The sequence below is a fragment of the Mizuhopecten yessoensis genome, unplaced genomic scaffold, assembly GCF_002113885.1.
Source record: "Mizuhopecten yessoensis strain PY_sf001 unplaced genomic scaffold, ASM211388v2 scaffold8383, whole genome shotgun sequence".
Classification (NCBI taxonomy): domain Eukaryota; kingdom Metazoa; phylum Mollusca; class Bivalvia; order Pectinida; family Pectinidae; genus Mizuhopecten; species Mizuhopecten yessoensis.
The window spans coordinates 13495-36232 of NW_018407520.1; the positions used below are offsets into that span (position 1 = coordinate 13495).

The following is a 22738-nucleotide window of genomic DNA, read 5'->3' on the forward strand; positions in this document are numbered from 1 at the left end:
CTTCATCACCGTGTACAGGTTTGGGGGTAAGTTAATACAGGTCCTTCATCACCATGTACAGGTTTGGGGGTAAGTTAATACAGGTTCTTCATCCCCGTGTACAGGTTTTGGGGTAAGTTAATCAAGGTTCTTCATCACCGTGTACAGGTTTGGGGGTAAGTTAATCAAGGTTCTTCATCACCGTGTACAGGTTGGGGGGTAAGTTAATGCAGGTTCTTCATCACCGTGTACAGGTTTGGGGGTAAGTTAATCAAGGTTCTTCATCACTGTGTACAGGTTTGAGGGTAAGTTAATACAGGTTCTTCATCACTGGTGACAGTTCTCACCGCAGGCTGGGAGTGTAAGTCTGCCATTCTGGTGACAGTTCTCACAGCAGGCTGGGAGTATAAGTCTGCCATTCTGGTGACAGTTCTCACCGCAGACTGGGAGTATAAGTCTGCTATTCTGGTGACAGTTCTCACCGCAGGCTGGGAGTATAAGTCTGCCATTCTGGCGACAGTTCTCACCGCAGACTGGGAGTATAAGGCTGCTATTCTGGTGACAGTTCTCACTGCAGGCTGGGAGTGTAAGTCTGCCATTCTGGTGACAGTTCTCACCGCAGACTGGGAGTATAAGTCTGCTATTCTGGTGACAGTTCTCACCACAGGCTGGGAGTATAAGTCTGCCATTCTGGTCACAGTTCTCACTGCAGGCTGGGAGGGTAAGTCTGCCATTCTGGTGACAGTTCTCAACGCAGGCTGGGAGGATAAGTCTGCCATTCTGGTGACAGTTCTCACCGCAGGCTGGGAGTATAAGTCTGCCATTCTGGTGACAGTTTTCACCACAGGCTGGGAGTATAAGTCTGCCATACTGGTGACAGTTCTCATCGCAGGCTGGGGGTATAAGTCTGCCATTCTGGTGACAGTTCTCACCTCAGGCTGGGAGTATAAGTCTGCCATTCTGGTGACCGTTCTCACAGCAGGCTGGGAGTCTAAGTCTGCCATTCTGGTCACAGTTCTCACAGCAGGCTGGGAGTATAGGTCTGCCATTCTGGTGACAGTTATCACAGCAGGCTTGGAGTATAAGTCTGCCATTCTGTTGACAGTTCTCACCGCAGGCTTGGAGTATAAGTCTGCCATTCTGGTGACAATTCTCACCTCAGGCTGGGAGTATAAGTCTGCCATTCTTGGGACAGTTCTCACCGCAGGCTGGGAGTTTAAGTCTGCCATTCTGGTGACAGTTCTAACCACAGGCTGGTAGTATAAGTCTGCTATTCTTGGGACAGTTCTCCCCGCAGGCTGGGAGTATAAGTCTGCCATACTGGGGACAGTTCTCACCGCAGGCTGGGAGGAGAAGTCTGCCATTCTGGTGACAGTTCTCGCCGCAGGCTGGGGGTATAAGTCTGCCATTCTGGTGACAGTCCTCACCGCAGGCTGGGAGTATAGGTCTGCCATTCTGGTGACAGTTATCACAGCAGGCTTGGAGTATAAGTCTGCCATTCTGGTGACCGTTCTCACAGCAGGCTGGGAGTCTAAGTCTGCCATTCTGGTGACAGTTCTAACCACAGGCTGGTAGTATAAGTCTGCTATTCTTGGGACAGTTCTCCCCGCAGGCTGGGAGTATAAGTCTGCCATCCTGGTGACAGTTCTCACCGCAGGCTGGGGGTATAAGTCTGCCATTCTGGTGACAGTCCTCACCGCAGGCTGGGAGTATAGGTCTGCCATTCTGGTGACAGTTATCACAGCAGGCTTGGAGTATAAGTCTGCCATTCTGTTGACAGTTCTCCCCGCAGGCTGGGAGTGTAAGTCTGCCATTCTGGTGACAGTTCTAACCACAGGCTGGTAGTATAAGTCTGCTATTCTTGGGACAGTTCTCCCCGCAGGCTGGGAGTATAAGTCTGCCGTTCTGGTGACAGTATAAGTCTGCCATTCTGGTGACAGTCCTCACCGCAGGCTGGGAGTATAGGTCTGCCATTCTGGTGACAGTTCTCACAGCAGGCTTGGAGTATAAGTCTGCCATTCTGGGGACAGTTCTCACCGCAGGCTGGGAGGATAAGTCTGCCATTCTGGTGACAGGTCTCACCACAGGCTGGTAGGATAAGTCTGCTATTCTTGGGACAGTTCTCCCCGCAGGCTGGGAGTATAAGTCTGCCATACTGGAGACAGTTCTAACAGCAGGCTGGGAGTATAGGTCTCCCATTCTGGTGACAGTTCTCACCGCAGACTGGGAGTATAAGCCTGCTATTCTGGTGACAGTTCTCACCGCAGGCTGGGGGTATAAGTCTGCCATTCTGGTGACAGTTTTCACCGCAGGCTGGGAGGATAAGTCTGCCATTCTGGGGACAGTTCTCACCGCAGGCTGGGAGGATAGGTCTGCCATTCTGGTGACAGTTATCACAGCAGGCTTGGAGTATAAGTCTGCCATTCTGGGGACAGTTCTCACCGCAGGCTGGGAGGAGAAGTCTGCCATTCTGGTGACAGTTCTCGCCGCAGGCTGGGGGTATAAGTCTGCCATTCTGGTGACAGTCCTCACCGCAGGCTGGGAGTATAGGTCTGCCATTCTGGTGACAGTTATCACAGCAGGCTTGGAGTATAAGTCTGCCATTCTGTTGACAGTTCTCCCCGCAGGCTGGGAGTGTAAGTCTGCCATTCTGGTGACAGTTCTCCCTGCAGGCTTGGAGTATAAGTCTGCCATTCTGTTGACAGTTCTCACCGCAGGCTGGGAGTGTAAGTCTGCCATTCTGGTGACAGTTCTAACCACAGGCTGGTAGTATAAGTCTGCTATTCTCGGGACAGTTCTCACCGCAGGCTGGGAGGATAGGTCTGCCATTCTGGTGACAGTTATCACAGCAGGCTTGGAGTATAAGTCTGCCATTCTGTTGACAGTTCTCACCGCAGGCTTGGAGTATAAGTGTGCCATTCTGGTGACAGTTCTCACCGCAGGCTTGGAGTATAAGTCTGCCATTCTGGTGACAGTTCTCACCACAGGCTGGTAGTATAAGTCTGCTATTCTTGGGACAGTTCTCACCGCAGGCTGGGAGTATAAGTCTGCCGTTCTGGTGACATTTCTAGTTTAGAATTGCTGTACTGTTATCAATACATGAACCTTTGACCAAAAGCAAAATACCTCTCATAGCAAATGTATTCAGCATAATCCACAGGGTGAAACTATTTTAGAAAGGAAATGCATTTCAGAGTAAAGTAATCTTTATCCTTAAGTGTGAAATACAGTTTAATCATCACAATTTCCTTTTAACAGATGATTTAAAATTGCAGGGAAGATGAAACATGAAAATCACTGAACCCTTAGTTAGTATACTGTGTGCCGAGTTGATTGCCCTTTTATATTGTCTCTATGTTAAACACTAACCCCCACAGTATTTAATTTGGGGTGTTGAGTCTGTTTGGTTTGCTGTAATCACACTCGGACACTAAGGTAGTTCAAATAACGTACATTTTTATGTTTTATGACAGTATGGTACTCGTATCACACTCAAACATCCATCACCCTTTGGTCTATAAGTGTTCTATATATATCGTACTCTGTCACATGGTAATCCTGATATTTCCTATAGAAGCCAAGAAAGCCTAAATAAACTATTTGAACTAAGTTACTGTAATATTAAGGTAATGAGTGCTGCCCTATGACTGTTGAAAAAGTAAAGTGAAAAGACAATTTCTAAGCATTCGTCAATAAAAGGATCGAGCTGTATTGGCAGAGCTGGATACAAAATGACGAAATATCATACAAAAGTCCTCAATGGTTTATGGTCAAAAGGCAGATAGCTGCTGTCAACTGTTTAAGGATTACTTTACAGAAATAAGCTTGATATAAGGGTTACGGAATTCAATATGATTTTATGGGACGGGTAGGTTCTATGAGTGTAACCAAGGGACAGCTCGAAACTGTTTTCCTTTCCAGGATAAAAGAGTCCTTAAAGCAATGAACTTGTTACATACTAATCAGTTACGGACCTGCTTTAGAAAAATAGATTCAATAAATGTAACTAGGATATGTTTGTCATAAGTGATTGTGTATCAAACGATATTATCATTTGAAAATAATTTCTTTTATTTGTTCCAGTGACATTTTTAGCTTCCTCGCTAATAAACAGATATGACAAGTACCGAGTTAGAAAGATCCGCTATGATGAGATGTTCATTGTGGTAAGTCTGGCGACATCTCAATAATGTTTAAATAGAACCTCACAAAAGAAAAAAAGGGGGTGGAGGGGGGTGATCAGCCCATCTGTCTGTTGTCTGTCCTAGACACAAACACAGCATTGTTCACAGAAATCCTTTTTCAATTTCTATGCAATTTCCTTCAAATATGGTAGGTTAATATATCATATTTAGTTTTGTCTGTATATCCACACTTCTAATACAAGGATGTTATTGTCATTTGTAGTGACATAGAGGCTGTGTATTATATATCTAGTTGCTCAGCTAGATGTTTGATGTAATGTTTTCTCTCATTTCCCTGTGTGTAAGATAGAGCTGTCCAGGGTAAAAGGGGTGTAGGAATTTTCTATCTTATGCCCTGTTTCACGTGATGTAACGTCGCAATGGCTCAACAATGACGTAACGTGACGTCACGAATTTGGAACTCTCCGATGCCGTTTTACGGAAAAGGTGACATGATGAAATTAAAACCTTTTAGGATATATTTACCGTTCACGTAAGAAAGATGTGATCAATTTTTCTGCGCAAACATTGTTTGCAAATGTTGGATACTAATGCTAAATCTGGCTGGCTAATTCATTGTACCTCTGAACACATTTAGTTCATATGTACCAAATATTATAGTAATACTGAGCACTACACCTGATTAGATTTTGGTGGTCATCAGTCAAAAGTCTAAGGCAAAGCTTGGAAGGTATAGGGGGGGGGGGATATCTGTGTGAGTCTCCGCTCACTTTGTTTAATTTATTCATAGTCACAGACATATTATAAGGAATGTGTGTTTCTCTTTTCATGTTGGTGCTTTGCTAGATATAAAATACAATAATCTATTTTACTCAGAGTTACGGCGGAATCAGAGGAGCAGTGTGTTTGTCTCGTTGGTCTGCTGGATATAAAATACATTGTTCTATTTTACTCAGAGTTACGGTGGAATCAGAGGAGTGGTGTGTTTGTCTCGTTGGTCTGCTGGATATAAAATACATTGTTCTACTTTACTCAGAGTTACGGTGGAATCTGAGGAGCGGTGTGTTTGTCTCGTTGGTCTGCTGGATATAAAATACATTGTTCTATTTTACTCAGAGTTACGGTGGAATCTGAGGAGCAGTGTGTTTGTCTCGTTGGTCTGCTGGATATAAAATACATTGTTCTACTTTACTCAGAGTTACGGTGGAATCTGAGGAGCGGTGTGTTTGTCTCGTTGGTCTGCTGGATATAAAATACATTGTTCTATTTTACTCAGAGTTACGGTGGAATCTGAGGAGCAGTGTGTTTGTCTCGTTGGTCTGCTGGATATAAAATACATTGTTCTACTTTACTCAGAGTTACGGTGGAATCTGAGGAGCGGTGTGTTTCTCTCGTTGCTCTGCTGGATATAAAATACATTGTTCTATTTTACTCAGAGTTACGGTGGAATCAGAGGAGCTGTGTGTTTGTCTCGTTGCTCTGCTGGATATAAAATACATTGTTCTACTTTACTCAGAGTTACGGTGGAATCCGAGGAGCAGTGTGTTTCTCTCGTTGGTCTGCTGGATATAAAATACATTGTTCTCTTTTACTCAGAGTTACGGTGGAATCAGAGGAGCAGTGTGTTTGTCTCGTTGCTCTGCTGGATATAAAATACATTGTTCTCTTTTACTCAGAGTTACAGTGGAATCAGAGGAGCAGTGTGTTTGTCTCGTTGGTCTGCTGGATATAAAATACATTGTTCTATTTTTCTCAGAGTTACGGTGGAATCAGAGGAGCAGTGTGTTTGTCTCGTTGCTCTGCTGGATAAAAAAATCCATTGTTCTATTTTACCCAGAGTTACAGTGAATCCGAGGAGCGGTGTGTTTCTCTCGTTGGTCTGCTGGATATAAAATACAATGTTCTATTTTTCTCAGAGTTACAGTGGAATCCGAGGAGCGGTGTGTTTCTCTAGTTGGTCTGCTGGATATAAAATACATTGTTCTACTTTACTCAGAGTTACGGTGGAATCCGAGGAGCGGTGTGTTTCTCTCTCGTTGCTCTGCTGGATATAAAATACATTGTTCTCTTTTACTCAGAGTTACGGTGGAATCAGAGAAGCTGTGTGTTTCTCTCGTTGGTCTGCTGGATATAAAATACACTGTTCTATTTTACTCAGAGTTATGGTGGAATCAGAGAAGCTGTGTATTTCTCTCGTTGCTCTGCTGGATATAAAATACATTGTTCTATTTTACTCAGAGTTATGGTGGAATCAGAGAAGCTGTGTGTTTCTCTCGTTGGTCTGCTGGATATAAAATACACTGTTCTATTTTACTCAGAGTTATGGTGGAATGAGAGAAGCTGTGTATTTCTCTCGTTGCTCTGCTGGATATAAAATACATTGTTAGCTCACCTGCCCGAAGGGCAAGTGAGCTTATGTTATGGTGCGGCATCCGTCGTCCGTCCATCCGTCCGTCCGTCGTCCGTCTGTCCGGTGTCAACCTTTTGCTTTAAACAACTTCTTCTCAATAACCAAAAGGCCCAGGGTACTGATAGTGGGCCTGTAGCATGCTGGGATGAAGGGCTACCAAGTTTGTTCAAATGAATGACCTTGACCCACTTTCAAGGTCACTGGTGTCAGATGTCTTTAAAATCTTCAAACAACTTCTTCGCAATAACCAAAAAGGCCAGGGTACTGAAATTGGTCCTGTTGCATCCTGGGATGAAGGGCTACCAAGTTTGTTCAACTGAATGGCCTTGACCCACTTTCAAGGTTACTGGGGTCAGATGTCTTAAAATCTTCAAACAACTTCTTCTCAATAACCAAAAAGGCCAGGGTACTGAAATTGGGCCTGTTGCATCCTGGGATGAAGGGCTACCAAGTTTGTTCAACTGAATGGCCTTGACCCACTTTCAAGGTTACTGGGGTCAGATGTCTTAAAATCTTCAAACAACTTCTTCTCAATAACCAAAAGGCCCAGGGTACTGATATTGGGCCTGTAGCATGCTGGGATGAAGGGCTACCAAGTTTGTTCAAATGAATGACCTTGACCCACTTTCAAGGTCACAGGGGTCAAATGTCTTAAAATCTTCAAACAACTTCTTCTCAATAACCAAAAGGCCCAGGGTACTGATATTGGGCCTGTAGCATGCTGGGATGAAGGGCTACCAAGTTTGTTCAAATAAATGACCTTGACCCACTTTCAAGGTCACAGGGGTCAAATGTTTTAAAATCTTCAAACAACTTCTTCTCAATAACCAAAAGGCCCAGGGTACTGATATTGGGCCTGTAGCATGCTGGGATGAAGGGCTACCAAGTTTGTTCAAATAAATGACCTTGACCCACTTTCAAGGTCACAGGGGTCAAATATTTTAAAATCTTCAAACAACTTCTTCTCAATAACCAAAAGGCCCAGGGTACTGATATTGGGCCTGTAGCATGCTGGGATGAAGGGCTACCAAGTTTGTTCAAATAAATGACCTTGACCCACTTTCAAGGTCACAGGGGTCAAATATTTTAAAATCTTCAAACAACTTCTTCTCAATAACCAAAAGGCCCAGGGTACTGATATTGGGCCTGTAGCATGCTGGGATGAAGGGCTACCAAGTTTGTTCAAATAAATGACCTTGACCCACTTTCAAGGTCACAGGGGTCAAATTTTTTAAAATCTTCAAACAACTTCTTCTCAATAACCAAAAGGCCCAGGGTACTGATATTGGGCCTGTAGCATGCTGGGATGAAGGGCTACCAAGTTTGTTCAAATGAATGACCTTGACCCACTTTCAAGGTCACTGGGGTCAGATGTCTTAAAATCTTCAAACAACTTCTTCTCAATAACCAAAATGCCCAGGGTACTGATATTGGGTCTGCAGCATGCTGGGATGAAGGGCTACCAAGTTTGTTCAAATGAATGTCCTTGACCCACTTTCAAGGTCACAGGGGTCAAATGTCGTAAAATCTTCAAACCACTTCTTCTCAATAACCAAAAAGGCCAGGGTACTGAAATTAGGCCTGTAGCATGCTGGGATGAAGGACTACCAAGTTTGTTCAAATGAATGACCTTGACCAACTTTCAAGGTCACAGGGTCAAATGTCGTAAAATCTTCAAGCGACTTCTTTTCAATAAGCAAAAGGGCCAGGGTACTGAAATTGGGCCTGTAGCATGCTGGGATGAAGGACTACCATTTTAGTTCAAATGATTGACCTTGATCCACTTTCAACCTAATGTCCTTGTTCAACAATCAAGGTCAGAGGCGTCATTTGTTTAAATCTTTTAATAGGTTCTTATGAAATCTTAAGATTACAAGTGTTAGATTAATAACAGGTGAGCGATGCAGGCCCATTGGGCCTCTTTTTCTATTATACTCAGAGTTACGGTGGAATCCGAGAAGCGATGTTTCTCTCGTTGCTCTGCTGGATATAAAATCCATTGTTCTATTTTACTCAGAGTTACGGCGGTATCAGAGGAGCGGTGTGTTTCTCTCATTGCTCTGCTGGATATAAAATACATTGTTCTCTTTTACTCAGAGTTATGGTGGAATCCGAGGAGCAGTGTGTTTCTCTCGTCGGTGTGCTGGATATAAAATACATTGTTCTCTTTTACTCAGAGTTACGGTGGAATCAGAGGAGCGGTGTGTTTCTCTCTCGTTGCCCTACTGGACATTAAAGCCTTCCCTATGAAGGACGTTTTCGTCACATCAACCCTCTTTGTCATCTTCTTTACCGTCTTCATCCAGGTAAGTGTTAGTTGGTTATTGATAGATTACATTGATGAATTAAAATGGAAATGAGCTCCGAATATTTGTGTTCAATATTATGGCTACAATGTTATGTCATGTTGTCATACTTCATGCCTAACATCTTTATCACAATTCGTTTTCTGTCTGTGACAATCCAGAATTTAAAAAACATTCTACTTCTTTACGTTTATTTCAGTTAAATTTTTAACATAATTTTCTTGAAGTTGCATCATCCAAATTTCAGGGTTCATGCTCACTTGCAATCTCAGTTCCCCTGGAATAGGTCATGACAAAATGGAAGGCAAACAGTTAGCTATTTGATTGGTTTCAGGTGAAAAAACCTGACCAATCGTAGGCTGATTAAACCTTAGCCTTTTAAGATTACACAGGAGCAACACCTAACTCCAAGGCCAGTCAGTTTTACTGTAATGGGACAGGTGTCACTCAATACTGGTGATGTACATGGAAAGATCAAACTTGTCTATTTGTATCATCTACAAGGTATCAGTTACAAAGTCTCTATTTTGTCATGACCAGGAGTACAGAGATTGTAAGACAATGTACATGTAACCCCTGGAATTTCCAGGACGGTGACGTTTTTGAAATTGGTTTCTGATTTTTGTGCACTAATCAACAAAACTGGTCTGAACTGGTCTAGAATCTCCGTAAAATGAATCACTATTATCTTTAAGTGTGCCTTTTAATCCATGGAAAATTTTGCAAATACTATATTTAACCAAAAGATATCTTCACATACTTTGTGATAATGTGTACATTTCTTGCCTTACCTATAGGGTGCGACCATCAAACCCCTTGTTAAGTTACTACAGGTCAAGCTGGCCTCTAAGACACAGGAGACGTCTATGTACGTGGAACTCACAGAACATGTAAGTTAATCTGGATCTTTAAACAATAAATAGCCGTAATTACCATAAATATTGTTCACGACTATTTATTGTTTAGGTTATTTCTGCCTTTATAATGTAGGGAGTTTAACCATCAAATCACAAGGATTATTGGAAAATTACAATTAATTGTAGCTCTTTGATTGGTCGTTTTACTTTGAAAATTTGAAAAATGATAATGTTATCTTTGAAGGTAAAAATATAAAATGAAACTATTTATTTCACTAGGAAAGAATTCAATTCCTGATATAGATGGTGGAATAACTGGAAAATAATACTGAAAATCTCTTTTTATAGTTCTTTTAATTGGCACATGAAGTACAAACATTTTGCATTCAGATCTTCCTTTATTCAAAAAGCTCATGATTTACATTAAGAAATTGTGTTGTCAAGGTAACAGACCACTTGATGGCAGGGATGGAAGATCTCATCGGCAAAGAGGGAAAAAATTCTATGAGGGTAAGTCCAGAAAGACTTTTTATGAATCTTTATTTTGTGTCAGAGATTAAGGATGGTTTCATGCACTATAAAAAAATAATTAATTCTAAACCAAGTATAATTCAGACAAGGAAGATCATGTATAACTGATATAATTTCTCAAGAAACATTATGTCTGTGAGCTAGGTGATCAGATTATCAACTTCATATATTATAAACATTTTAGGATTCTATTACTGGTGACCGGTATACTATATAGCGATGTCCCTAAAGAAAAATATATATAGTCACAATTAAGTAAGTTATTATAAATATAGATAGAACGGTTGCACTTGTTAACTTTTTAAAATTTCCTTTGGGGAGATTACATGTGCTCAAAACAATCATGAATCAAATGTCGTCAGAAGTTGATTAAAAAATAGAGATAATTTAGCAAATTTACAGGTTGAAAATGCGCAAAGTCTGGAATCTTCCTCCAAAATAGGAAGAGTTGGCAAATATGAACAGTACATGTACAATTCTTCACTGAGTTGACTAAAATCTATCGGAACTTCAAAGTAATTGGTATGGATTATCTAAATCCGAAATTTATGGAGAGGAGTTTTGTGAGAAGAATCACAGGTGACATAACTTCATAAGAATGTATAATATCTACTTCTGTGACATAAGAATGTATAATATCTACTTCTGTGTCATAAGAATGTATAATATCTACCTCTGTGTCAGGAGTGGTTCTACCACATGGACGAGAAGTACATCCGCAGGATCCTGTTACGTGACCACAAGTTAAACGAGGAGCAATATGAAATCCTTCAATGTTATGAAAAACTAATGATGAAGTAAGTAAAGTCAACTTTGCTTATTCGCGGGAAATTATATTGCCATTGGTCATAACAAAAGAATTGAGTGTAAATGAAATATCAACAGTTAAATGTGAAATATATACCTCGTTCACTCATGATGAATTATTTAGTATATAAAATAATAAAATAATTTTTTGTTTACCAAAAAAACTTGTCATGAAGTAAATGATATTAAGTTTGTTCATTTATAGAAAAATGATTAAAAAACTGAAATAACTACTGTAAACCTAGACATTTTTGCTATGTTGTAATTTTCACCTTTTTCTGAATTTGTCATGACAGCAAATTTTAGTATAAGACATACAAATCAAATTTGTAAAAGGTCTGCACTCTGATATACTTTAAGCGAGAGTATTTTATGTGAATTCTACTAGTGTATTTAATTAAATTTTGGAATCTGGATGATTTTTGAACCCTCCTTCTCTGTCTCTTTTTCTGTCTCTCTATATCTGTATCTCTGTCTCTCTGTCTCTCTATATTTGTTTCTCTGTTTCTCTTTCTCTGTTTCTCTGTCTCTCTATATCTGTATCTCTGTGTCTTTCTCTGTCTCTCTATATCTATCTATGTCTCTATATCTGTTTCTCTGTGTCTCTATATCTGTATCTATGTCTCTCTATATCTGTATCTGTCTCTTTCTCTGTCTCTCTATATATGTTTCTCTGTCTCTATATCTGTTTCTCTGTCTCTCTATATCTGTATCTCTGTCTCACTATATCTTTATCTCTGTATCTCTGTCTCTCTATATCTGTATCTCTGGCTCTCTGTCTCTTTATATCTTTGTCTCTGTCTCTCTATATCTGTATCTCTTTCTCTCTATATCTGTATCTCTGGCTCTCTATCTCTCTATATCTGTATCTCTGTCTCTCTATATCTTTATCTCTGTCTCTCTATATCTGTATCTCTTTCTCTCTATATCTGTATCTCTGGCTCTCTATCTCTCTATATCTGTATCTCTGTCTCTCTATATCTGTATCTATGTCTCTATATCTGTTTCTCTGTGTCTCTATATCTGTTTCTCTGTCTCTCTATATCTGTATCTGTCTCTTTCTCTGTCTCTCTATATATGTTTCTCTGTCTCTATATCTGTTTCTCTGTCTCTCTATATCTGTATCTCTGTGTCTTTCTCTGTCTCTCTATATCTATCTATGTCTCTATATCTGTTTCTCTGTGTCTCTATATCTGTTTCTCTGTCTCTCTATATCTGTATCTCTGTCTCTCTGTCTCCCTATATCTGTATCTCTGTCTCTCTGTCTCTCTATATTTGTTTCTCTGTTTCTCTTTCTCTGTTTCTCTGTCTCTCTATATCTGTATCTGTCTCTATCTCTGTCTCTCTATCTGTCTCTCTATATCTGTAACTCTGTCTCTGTTACTCTGTCTCTGTAGCTCTGTCTATCTATATCTGTTTCTCTGTCTCTCTATATCTGTATCTGTCTCTATCTCTGTCTCTCTATCTGTCTCTCTATATCTGTAACTCTGTCTCTGTTACTCTGTCTCTGTAGCTCTGTCTATCTATATCTGTTTCTCTGTCTCTCTATATCTGTATCTGTCTCTTTCTCTGTCTCTCTATATATGTATCTCTGTCTCTTTCTCTGTCTCTCTATATATGTTTCTCTGTCTCTATATCTGTTTCTCTGTCTCTCTATATCTGTATCTGTCTCTTTCTCTGTCTCTCTATATCTGTATCTATGTCTCTATATCTGTTTCTCTGTGTCTCTATATCTGTATCTCTGTCTCTCTATATCTGTATCTCTGTCTCTCTATATCTGTATCTCTGTCTCTTTCTCTGTCTCTCTATATCTATCTATGTCTCTATATCTGTTTCTCTGTGTCTCTATATCTGTATCTCTGTCTCTCTATATCTGTATCTGTCTCTTTCTCTGTCTCTCTATATCTGTATCTCTGTCTCTCTGTCTCTCTATATCTTTATCTCTGTATCTCTGTCTCTCTATATCTGTATCTTTATCTCTTTCTCTTTCTCTCTATATCTGTCTCTCTGTCTCTCTATATCTGTATCTCTGTCTCTCTGTCTCTCTATATCTTTATCTCTGTATCTCTGTCTCTCTATATCTGTATCTTTATCTCTTTCTCTTTCTCTCTATATCTGTCTCTCTGTCTCTCTATATCTGTATCTCTGTCTCTCTGTCTCTCTATATCTTTATCTCTGTATCTCTGTCTCTCTATATCTGTATCTCTGTCTCTCTATATCTGTATCTCTGTATCTCTGTCTCTCTATATCTGTATCTCTGTCTCTCTGTCTCTCTATATCTGTATCTCTGTCTCTCTGTCTCTCTATATCTGTATCTCTGTCTCTCTGTCTCTCTATATCTGTAATCTGTCTATCTATATCTGTTTCTCTGTCTCTCTTAACTCTGTATCTTTGTCTCTTTCTCTGTCTCTCTATATCTGTATCTCTGTATCTCTGTCTCTCTATATCTGTATCTCTGTCTCTCTATATCTGTATATCTGGCTCTTTGTCTTTGTAAATCTGTTTCTCTATCTCTGTAACTCTGTCTCTCTATATCTGTTTCTCTGTCTCTCTATATCTGTATCTGTCTCTATCTCTGTCTCTCTATCTCTGTCTCTCTATATCTGTAACTCTGTCTCTGTTACTCTGTCTCTGTAGGTCTGTCTATCTATATCTGTTTCTCTGTCTCTTTCTCTCTTTTTCTGTCTCTCTATATCTGTATCTCTGTCTCTGTAACTCTGTCTCTGTAACTCTGTCTCTCTATATCTGTTTCTCTGTCTCTCTATATCTGTATCTGTCTCTTTCTCTGTCTCTCTATATCTGTATCTCTGTCTCTTTCTCTGTCTCTCTATATCTGTATCTCTGTCTCTATATCTGTTTCTCTGTCTCTCTATATCTGTTTCTCTGTCTCTCTATATCTGTATCTGTCTCTTTCTCTGTCTCTCTATATCTGTATCTCTGTCTCTTTCTCTGTCTCTCTATATCTGTATCTATGTCTCTATATCTGTTTCTCTGTCTCTCTATATCTGTTTCTCTGTCTCTCTATATCTGTATCTGTCTCTTTCTCTGTCTCTCTATATCTGTATCTCTGTCTCTTTCTCTGTCTCTCTATATCTGTATCTCTGTCTCTATATCTGTTTCTCTGTCTCTCTATATCTGTATCTCTGTCTCTCTATATCTGTATCTGTCTCTTTCTCTGTCTCTCTATATCTGTATCTCTGTCTCTTTCTCTGTCTCTCTATATCTGTTTCTCTGTCTCTATATCTGTTTCTCTGTCTCTCTATATCTGTATCTCTGTCTCTTTCTCTGTCTCTCTATATCTGTATCTATGTCTCTATATCTGTTTCTCTGTGTCTCTATATCTGTTTCTCTGTCTCTCTATATCTGTATCTGTCTCTTTCTCTGTCTCTCTATATCTGTATCTCTTTCTCTCTTTCTCTGTCTCTCTATACCTGTATCTCTGTCTCTCTATCTCTGTTACTCTGTCTCTCTATATCTGTATCTCTGTCTCTCTATCTGTTTCTCTGTCTCTCTATATCTGTATCTGTCTCTTTCTCTGTCTCTCTATATCTGTATCTCTGTCTCTTTCTCTCTTTCTCTGTCTCTCTATATCTGTATCTCTGTCTCTTTCTCTGTCTCTCTATATCTGTATCTCTGTCTCTTTCTCTGTTTCTCTGTCTCTCTATATCTGTATCTCTTTCTCTGTCTCTCTATACCTGTATCTCTTTCTCTGTCTCTCTATCTGTTTCTCTGTCTCTCTAAATCTGTATCTCTGTCTCATTCTCTGTCTCACTGTCTCTTTCTCTGTTTCTCTGTCTCTCTATATCTCTTTCTCTGTCTCTCTATATCTGTATCTCTGTCTCTCTATATCTGTATCTTTATATCTTTCTCTATCTCTCTATATCTGTATCTCTGTACCTTTCTCTGTCTCTATATCTGTTTTTCTGTCTTTCTAACTCTGTATCTCTGTCTCTTTCTCTGTATCTCTAACTCTGTATCTCTGTCTCTTTTTCTGTCTGTCTATATCTGTTTCTCTGTCTCTCTTTCTCTGTCTCTCTATATCTGTATCTTTATCTCTTTCTCTGTCTCTCTATATCTGCTTCTCTGTCTCTCTATACCTGTATCTCTGTCTCTTTCTCTCTCTCTTTTCTCATTCATACTAATTCTGCTTGGTTTGTGCCTTTTAGGGAACATTACAAGAACCTTCATCTGTGTGGAGCAAGTAAACTCCCGGCCGACGCCAGTAGACTGTAAGTACACAGAATCCTACGCAAGTAGACTGTAAGTACACAGGATCCTATGCCAGTAGACTGTAAGTACACAGGATCCTACGCCAGTAGACTGTAATTACACAGGATCCTACGCCAGTAGACTGTAATTACACCGGATTCTACGCCAGTAGACTGTTAGTACACAGGATCCTCGGCCGACGCCAGTAGACTGTAAGTACACAGGATCCTCGGCCGACGCCAGTAGACTGTAAGTACACAGGATCCTCGGCCGACGCCAGTAGACTGTAAGTACACAGGATCCTCGGCCGACGCCAGTAGACTGTAAGTACACAGGATCCTCGGCCGACGCCAGTAGACTGTAAGTACACAGGATCCTCGGCCGACGTCAGTAGAGTGTAAGTGCACAGGATCCTCGGCCGACGCCAGTAGACTGTATTGTGTGTGTGTAAAACATGAATATGTTCAGAGGCCCTTTATTTTTGGTAAAGCTGTCAACTTGGTTAACCCTTTCACCACTGTAGACCAAAATGGACTCATCCAGATCAATGCATGGTAGAGTCTACTACAGTTACATATAAGGGTGAAAGGGTTAACTGTTCCTGTAACACATCCATTTCCTATAACTTGAAACGTCTGGATGACTTGATATTGTAGCAGGAGTGAGTTACGTAAAATGATCAATGTTGCCTGGGTACAGTTATACTGTATGACACCCCCTCCCCTCTTATCAAATACTCTGACTGTTCTTAAGTGTTATCACACTCTCACAGACATTGATATTATTCTGTGGTCACAAGAAACAACTAATGACATCACAAACTCATGTATGTAAATTGCCCATCATAGAAATGAGACATTTTAGACCAATTAACACTGTACAAATAGACATTCACAACAGAATACATCCAATGTGTGAATTGTTTGGTACAGGAGAAACATTGACAGCGCCGCCCTGATACAGCAGATAAAAAGCAGCACCTCAGATAAAGATAAGGACTTGGGTACACCCGACCACGACGTGGACGACGAAACTCCAACAACAGGTAAACATACTTTCACTTACAATGAAAACTTTTCATTTGCCATAAAATAAACTCTTGCATTTTAATTAATGTCAATTCATGATCAAACTAATGCTGACTTCACCCTGCCTGATCTTTTGCACTTCTACCCAAACTTTCTACATATTTACACTATAAACTAGAGGGGTTGGGGCTAGGAGGGAGTGGAGCCAACTAAAATGAGGAGTCGTGCATATTGAGTTACATTTTAGATAATAAAGTAGTCCGTCATGGGTTATAGCAGTCTTAGTTGTTTAAAGCTACCAAAAGTACATGTATAAATGGTTTCCCATGGATGGACACCGATGTTTTGTGACATTGCTCTGCTGATTCAGTCACCTGTAATGGGGTGTCCAGATGTCTAGCCACACCGTTCAGGAACAGATTGCCTTTAAGAATGTGTCGCTAGTTTGTTTGTTTAACAATCTAGTGGCTGTTGCTAGGAAGATTGTACACCTGGAATATCCAAAGTCAGGTGTCCGAGTCACAGACACAACATACATCATACATTTATCTACAACAGATGTTGGTGCCTCTTTCTGTTGGTGAGTTTTCACAGTGCAACACTGATCCCAAGACATTATGATTGATACCATATATCAGAGCTACATAATATAAGGTTGAAACAATAATTGTGTGAGTTTTAAAGGTTTTGCTCTTTCATTTCAGGAACATTTAAAGTAGTGTTCTCCTTGGAGGATACACCAAGTACACCCTCTGAAGCAAAGACCTTCTTTGAAAAACATATCCAGAGGCCAGCTCACCATACGGTCAGTATGCAAATAAATATAAAGAATTTATGAAAGTCTAGGAACTGAGCTTATATTATATGTTTTTTTCCCAATTTTGGCATTTCATGCATTCATGAGTGTACAAAATTAAAACCAAAGAAAAAAGCAAATGCTTCTGAAATATTAATAACTTGTTAAGCAAGGAATGAACAATGCTGTGTAGAAGTTATGATACATCTTCTTGACTGCTTGGATTAAAGGTCAAAGGTTATCAGGTTACCATCCCATGATCATAAAGAGGCAGTTTCTTTTATAATGATTAGTTGGAGCATTGTAGAAAGGTCCTTGTAGCCCAACCATTACAGTGTTAATGTGTGACGGGTCCTCGTAGCACAACCATTACAGTGTTAATGTGTGACAGGTCCTCGTAGCCCAACCATTACAGTGTTAATGTGTGACGGGTCCTCTTAGCACAACCATTACAGTGTTAATGTGTGACGGGTCCTCGTAGCCCAACCATTACAGTGTTAATGTGTGACGGGTCCTCGTAGCCCAACCATTACAGTGTTAATGTGTGGCGGGTCCTCGTAGCACAACCATTACAGTGTTAATGTGTGACGGGTCCTCGTAGCACAACCATTACAGTGTTAATGTGTGACGGGTCCTCGTAGCACAACCATTACAGTGTTAATGTGTGACGGGTCCTCGTAGCACAACCATTACAGTGTTAATGTGTGACGGGTCCTCGTAGCACAACCATTACAGTGTTAATGTGTGACGGGTCCTCGTAGCACAACCATTACAGTGTTAATGTGTGACGGGTCCTCGTAGCACAACCATTACAGTGTTAATGTGTGACGGGTCCTCGTAGCACAACCATTACAGTGTTAATGTGTGACGGGTCCTCGTAGCACAACCATTACAGTGTTAATGTGTGACGGGTCCTCGTAGCACAACCATTACAGTGTTAATGTGTGACGGGTCCTCGTAGCACAACCATTACAGTGTTAATGTGTGACGGGTCCTCGTAGCACAACCATTACAGTGTTAATGTGTGACGGGTCCTCGTAGCACAACCATTACAGTGTTAATGTGTGACGGGTCCTCGTAGCACAACCATTACAGTGTTAATGTGTGACGGGTCCTCGTAGCCCAACCATTACAGTGTTAATGTGTGACGGGTCCTCGTAGCACAACCATTACAGTGTTAATGTGTGACGGGTCCTCGTAGCCCAACCATTACAGTGTTAATGTGTGACGGGTCCTCGTAGCACAACCATTACAGTGTTAATGTGTGACGGGTCCTCGTAGCACAACCATTACAGTGTTAATGTGTGACGGGTCCTCGTAGCACAACCATTACAGTGTTAATGTGTGACGGGTCCTCGTAGCACAACCATTACAGTGTTAATGTGTGACGGGTCCTCGTAGCACAACCATTACAGTGTTAATGTGTGACGGGTCCTCGTAGCACAACCATTACAGTGTTAATGTGTGACGGGTCCTCGTAGCACAACCATTACAGTGTTAATGTGTGACGGGTCCTCGTAGCCCAACCATTACAGTGTTTATGTGTGACAGGTCCTCGTAGCACAACCATTACAGTGTCAATGTGTGACGGGTCCTCGTAGCCCAACCATTACAGTGTTAATGTGTGCCGGGTCCTCGTAGCACAACCATTACAGTGTCAATGTGTGACGGGTCCTCGTAGCACAACCATTACAGTGTTTATGTGTGACAGGTCCTCGTAGCACAACCATTACAGTGTTAATGTGTGACGGGTCCTCGTAGCACAACCATTACAGTGTTTATGTGTGACTTCTCTGTGACTACCGTACGAGTCATTGAACCATCACACATTAAGAGTTTATACCGTATGAGTCATTGAACCATCACACATAAAGAGTTTATACCGTACGAGTCATTGAACCATCACACATTAAGAGTTTATACCGTACGAGTCATTGAACCATCACACATAAAGAGTTTATACCGTACGAGTCATTGAACCATCACACATTAAGAGTTTATACCGTACGAGTCATTGAACCATCACACATAAAGAGTTTATACCGTACGAGTCATTGAACCATCACACATTAAGAGTTTATACCGTACGAGTCATTGAACCATCACACATAAAGAGTTTATACCGTACGAGTCATTGAACCATCACACATTAAGAGTTTATACCGTACGAGTCATTGAACCATCACACATAAAGAGTTTATACCGTACGAGTCATTGAACCATCACACATTAAGAGTTTATACCGTACGAGTCATTGAACCATCACACATTAAGAGTTTATACCATACAAGTCATTGAACCATCACACATTAAGAGTTATTTATACCGTACGAGTCATTGAACCATCACACATTAAGAGTTTATACCGTATGAGTCATTGAACCATCACACATTAAGAGTTTATACCGTACGAATCGTTGAACCATCACACATTAACATTACACTGATTGCAATGCTGCAGGAACCTTTCTACAATCCTTACTCACCATCTTGAAGAAAATGTTTAGAAACAGATGGAGCTTATAGTGTTTTATAAATAAGTGTTATAATATATTTCAAGCCTAAATAACAGGAGTTGAACATATTCACACATTGTGTAGTTGATCATGACAGAGAGATTTGAAGGTCATTTGTCAACATCCAAGATATTAGAAAAATATTAATTTGTAAGTGAACATTCTTTTGCTAATTTGTCTTCACTTGTAATATTGTAGAAATAATGTGTAATACATATAATACGCTAATGTATCACTGAAACACTTGTAATGTAATACAGATCGGGATAGCTTTCTAATCAACGTATTAGTATATCAATGGCTACAGTCATTTGGGAGGGTGATAGAAGTTATGATCAGTGGAGACAATATGTTATAACCACACTGATTGTGTTTTACAGAACGTGTTCAGATTCTCTGGTGGCTTGCATGACAACGACCATTTGAAAAAACTTCAATTCACCAAGATGAATTCACTTCGAGAGCGATGGACCAACAAACGCAACAACAACAACGAGCTCCAGCGCATGAGGACCATCAGGAAAATGCCGGAGCGAGCTTTATCTTGGTCCGAGGAGGATACAGCAGAGGCACACATCAGGGATCACCACATGCTTGCCCCTCGACAACGTGCTATGACGATGAATATTGATGGGTCCTCTGTTGGTCAAGTGACAAATCACATGTACCAGCATCCTAACAACACTGTGATAGAGATAGATGAAAGTACGGTGTTTGAGGGAACGGAAGACGAACCACTAATGGATGACGATAGTGAGACTACACCGAAGAACGAAGCTAATTCAGACAACTCGGATAGTGGGTCAAAAAACAGGTCGATGGATCACCATGGACATCTCACAAGACAGGGCGCTGTTGCTGTAGAAGACATTTCTCTACAGCCTGAGGCTACAGAAGACGCTCCCATACAGCCTAAGGCTACAGAAGACATTCCTCTACAACCTGTAGGTGAACTCAAGCGACACCACTCTTTAGACTAAACAAAAAGAGGTCTGAGTTTATTCTTTCAAGGAAATTCCAACAATACTTAGATTTGTGAACTGAAAATCATATTAAAAAAACAAAATCTTTATTCAATATGATTCAGACTCATATCAGTGAGCAACTTTCTCTCATTCCTGTGCATTTATTACAAACTGTAAAGGGTAAGAAAGGGATGTAAGAAATTTCTATTTTACACCCAATCGCACGTGTGTGAGCTCACAAATAGGCATCATGAAATTGGGAACATTGGCCACAATGTGTAAATTGTGACATCTTTTTGTGGGTTCTGAGCTGATTCTGGTGATAGGAATGAGAGAAAAATACTCTTTCATGCCCAGGAGTGTAAAATAGGGAAACGCCACTTCATGGGTTTTCGAATTGATGCAATTCCCTTTGCAAGCCTCAGGTTTTACCCAATTTAAAAACTCCTTTAGCCAAGGGTTTTGTACCAATTTGAAATTCCCAATGATGGAATTTCCCTATCTTACACCCCTCTTGAAATTTATGTTTTATTTGAACTACATGATTTCCTAACCATGTAGAAATGCTACTGAGAACTATTTTTTTCTTTGCCATAGAATTGCTGTTTCCTATATATTTTACATGTGTCTAAAATATATCTAAATATATCCATCCTGTATTGTGCTAAATGATTTGATTGCAAACATTCCAGAAAGATACCTCCATTTTTAGGTCACCTGAGACAAAGTCTCAAGTGATCTATTGCAATCGCCTTTTGTCCGACGTCGTCCATCGTGTGTCCGTAATTAATTTACATTTTCAACTTCTTCTCCATAACCCCTGAACCAATTTCAATGAAATTTTGCAGAAACCTTCCATTGCCAAAGGTCAACAAAAATAGTGGCTGATTTGGTCCCCAGCCCCCAGGGGCCTGAGGGGTGGGGCCAAGAAGGGTCAAATTGACTAAAATTTCAAAAATCTTCTTCTCAAGACCCAGATATGGTAGAATCAAATACTCTTCATAGATGGAAGGGTCTTAAGCTTAGGTGGTTTACCAAAATTGTGAATTTCATGACCCTTGGGTCTCACGTTTCCCCCTGGGGAGGGGGTTAACTTTACTATAGTTTAAATAAGGATATCTCATTTTGGACTAACATTTGTTTAATTGCCATTGAAAGTAATTCAATTTCGGTTAGCATTATCAGTATTGGGTAGCAGTTTGATGGTATGCACATATGAGCCCTGACTGACCCCCATACATCTGTATGCTAGATATTGAATAAGGTGGTTTTATTATTTTTTGTCACTTTGAATAATATTTCTGTTCATGTTAAAAACAAAATCAAATCTCTGTTCAAATATATCAGGTGACCGTTAAGGCCCATGGGCCTCTTGTTTATCTTAAACTGTTCTGCTTGATATACCTTTCACCTCTGTAGACCATAATGGACTCATCCAGATCAATGCATGGTAGAGGCTACTACAGTACAAAGGGGTGAAAGGGTTAAAGATTCAATGTTGTATCATAATAAATACTAACATCCTGTTATTGTTGGAAATCGTTACCATAGTAACAAGTTTAGATTTTTATATGTTGTTTATGTTTAGTACAATATATACACATTATCTACATATTTACACATCTAGTGTAGCACTACTTAGTATTAGTTAGAATGCTTGTTTTGATGATGTGTGCATTGTTTTAGCCGTAGTCTTTTACTCTTAAAAATATGTGAACTGTGATGAAGTGTATGTAAAAGAGATCTGAGCCTTTAATTGATGTTGAATGGGTATCTGTATCGTTTGTGACTTAACTTGTAAAAAACAACACTGTCAAGTTATTGAAGTAACAATGCCTATATATTTTTAAAGTGCCATGGCTCAGCCAAATTTCTGATCTTTTGTACATTCTGAGAGTCCCATAGTCTGGCCAAGTGTAGGTCTCTATCCAGTATTCTATTTTATACATGTACTAATAATTATATTTACAATATTCATTTTGGTTAGACTCTTTTCTGATCTCGGTATAGTGCTACGTATTTTCTTTGACCACCTAACAGTATGTATTTTGTATTTTTATATAAAAATTGTCTTTCTAATTCTGTTACACCTTATGATAGAAATCTGTAAGTACAGGTTAGACTAGGTGTCTGTAAGTATACTAACAGGTTAGACTAGGTGTCTGTAAGTATACTAACAGGTTAGACTA

The 22738-nt window shown here is 40.1% G+C and overlaps 1 protein-coding gene across 1 annotated transcript in view; it reads left to right on the forward strand.

The window, feature by feature from the left end:
* The window catches only part of LOC110455817 (sodium/hydrogen exchanger 2-like), a 31406-nt gene extending 9997 nt beyond the window's left edge, over nucleotides 1–21409 (forward strand). The window contains exons 9-17 of the mRNA XM_021506202.1: nucleotides 4063–4145; nucleotides 8712–8840; nucleotides 9638–9730; nucleotides 10142–10207; nucleotides 10913–11025; nucleotides 15202–15264; nucleotides 16177–16289; nucleotides 16977–17077; nucleotides 19965–21409. Coding sequence (XP_021361877.1) covers nucleotides 4063–4145; nucleotides 8712–8840; nucleotides 9638–9730; nucleotides 10142–10207; nucleotides 10913–11025; nucleotides 15202–15264; nucleotides 16177–16289; nucleotides 16977–17077; nucleotides 19965–20564 — 1361 coding nt within the window. The 3' untranslated portion in view covers nucleotides 20565–21409. The remainder of the gene's footprint in view (nucleotides 1–4062; nucleotides 4146–8711; nucleotides 8841–9637; nucleotides 9731–10141; nucleotides 10208–10912; nucleotides 11026–15201; nucleotides 15265–16176; nucleotides 16290–16976; nucleotides 17078–19964) is intronic.
* The last annotated feature ends 1329 nt before the right edge of the window (nucleotides 21410–22738 follow it).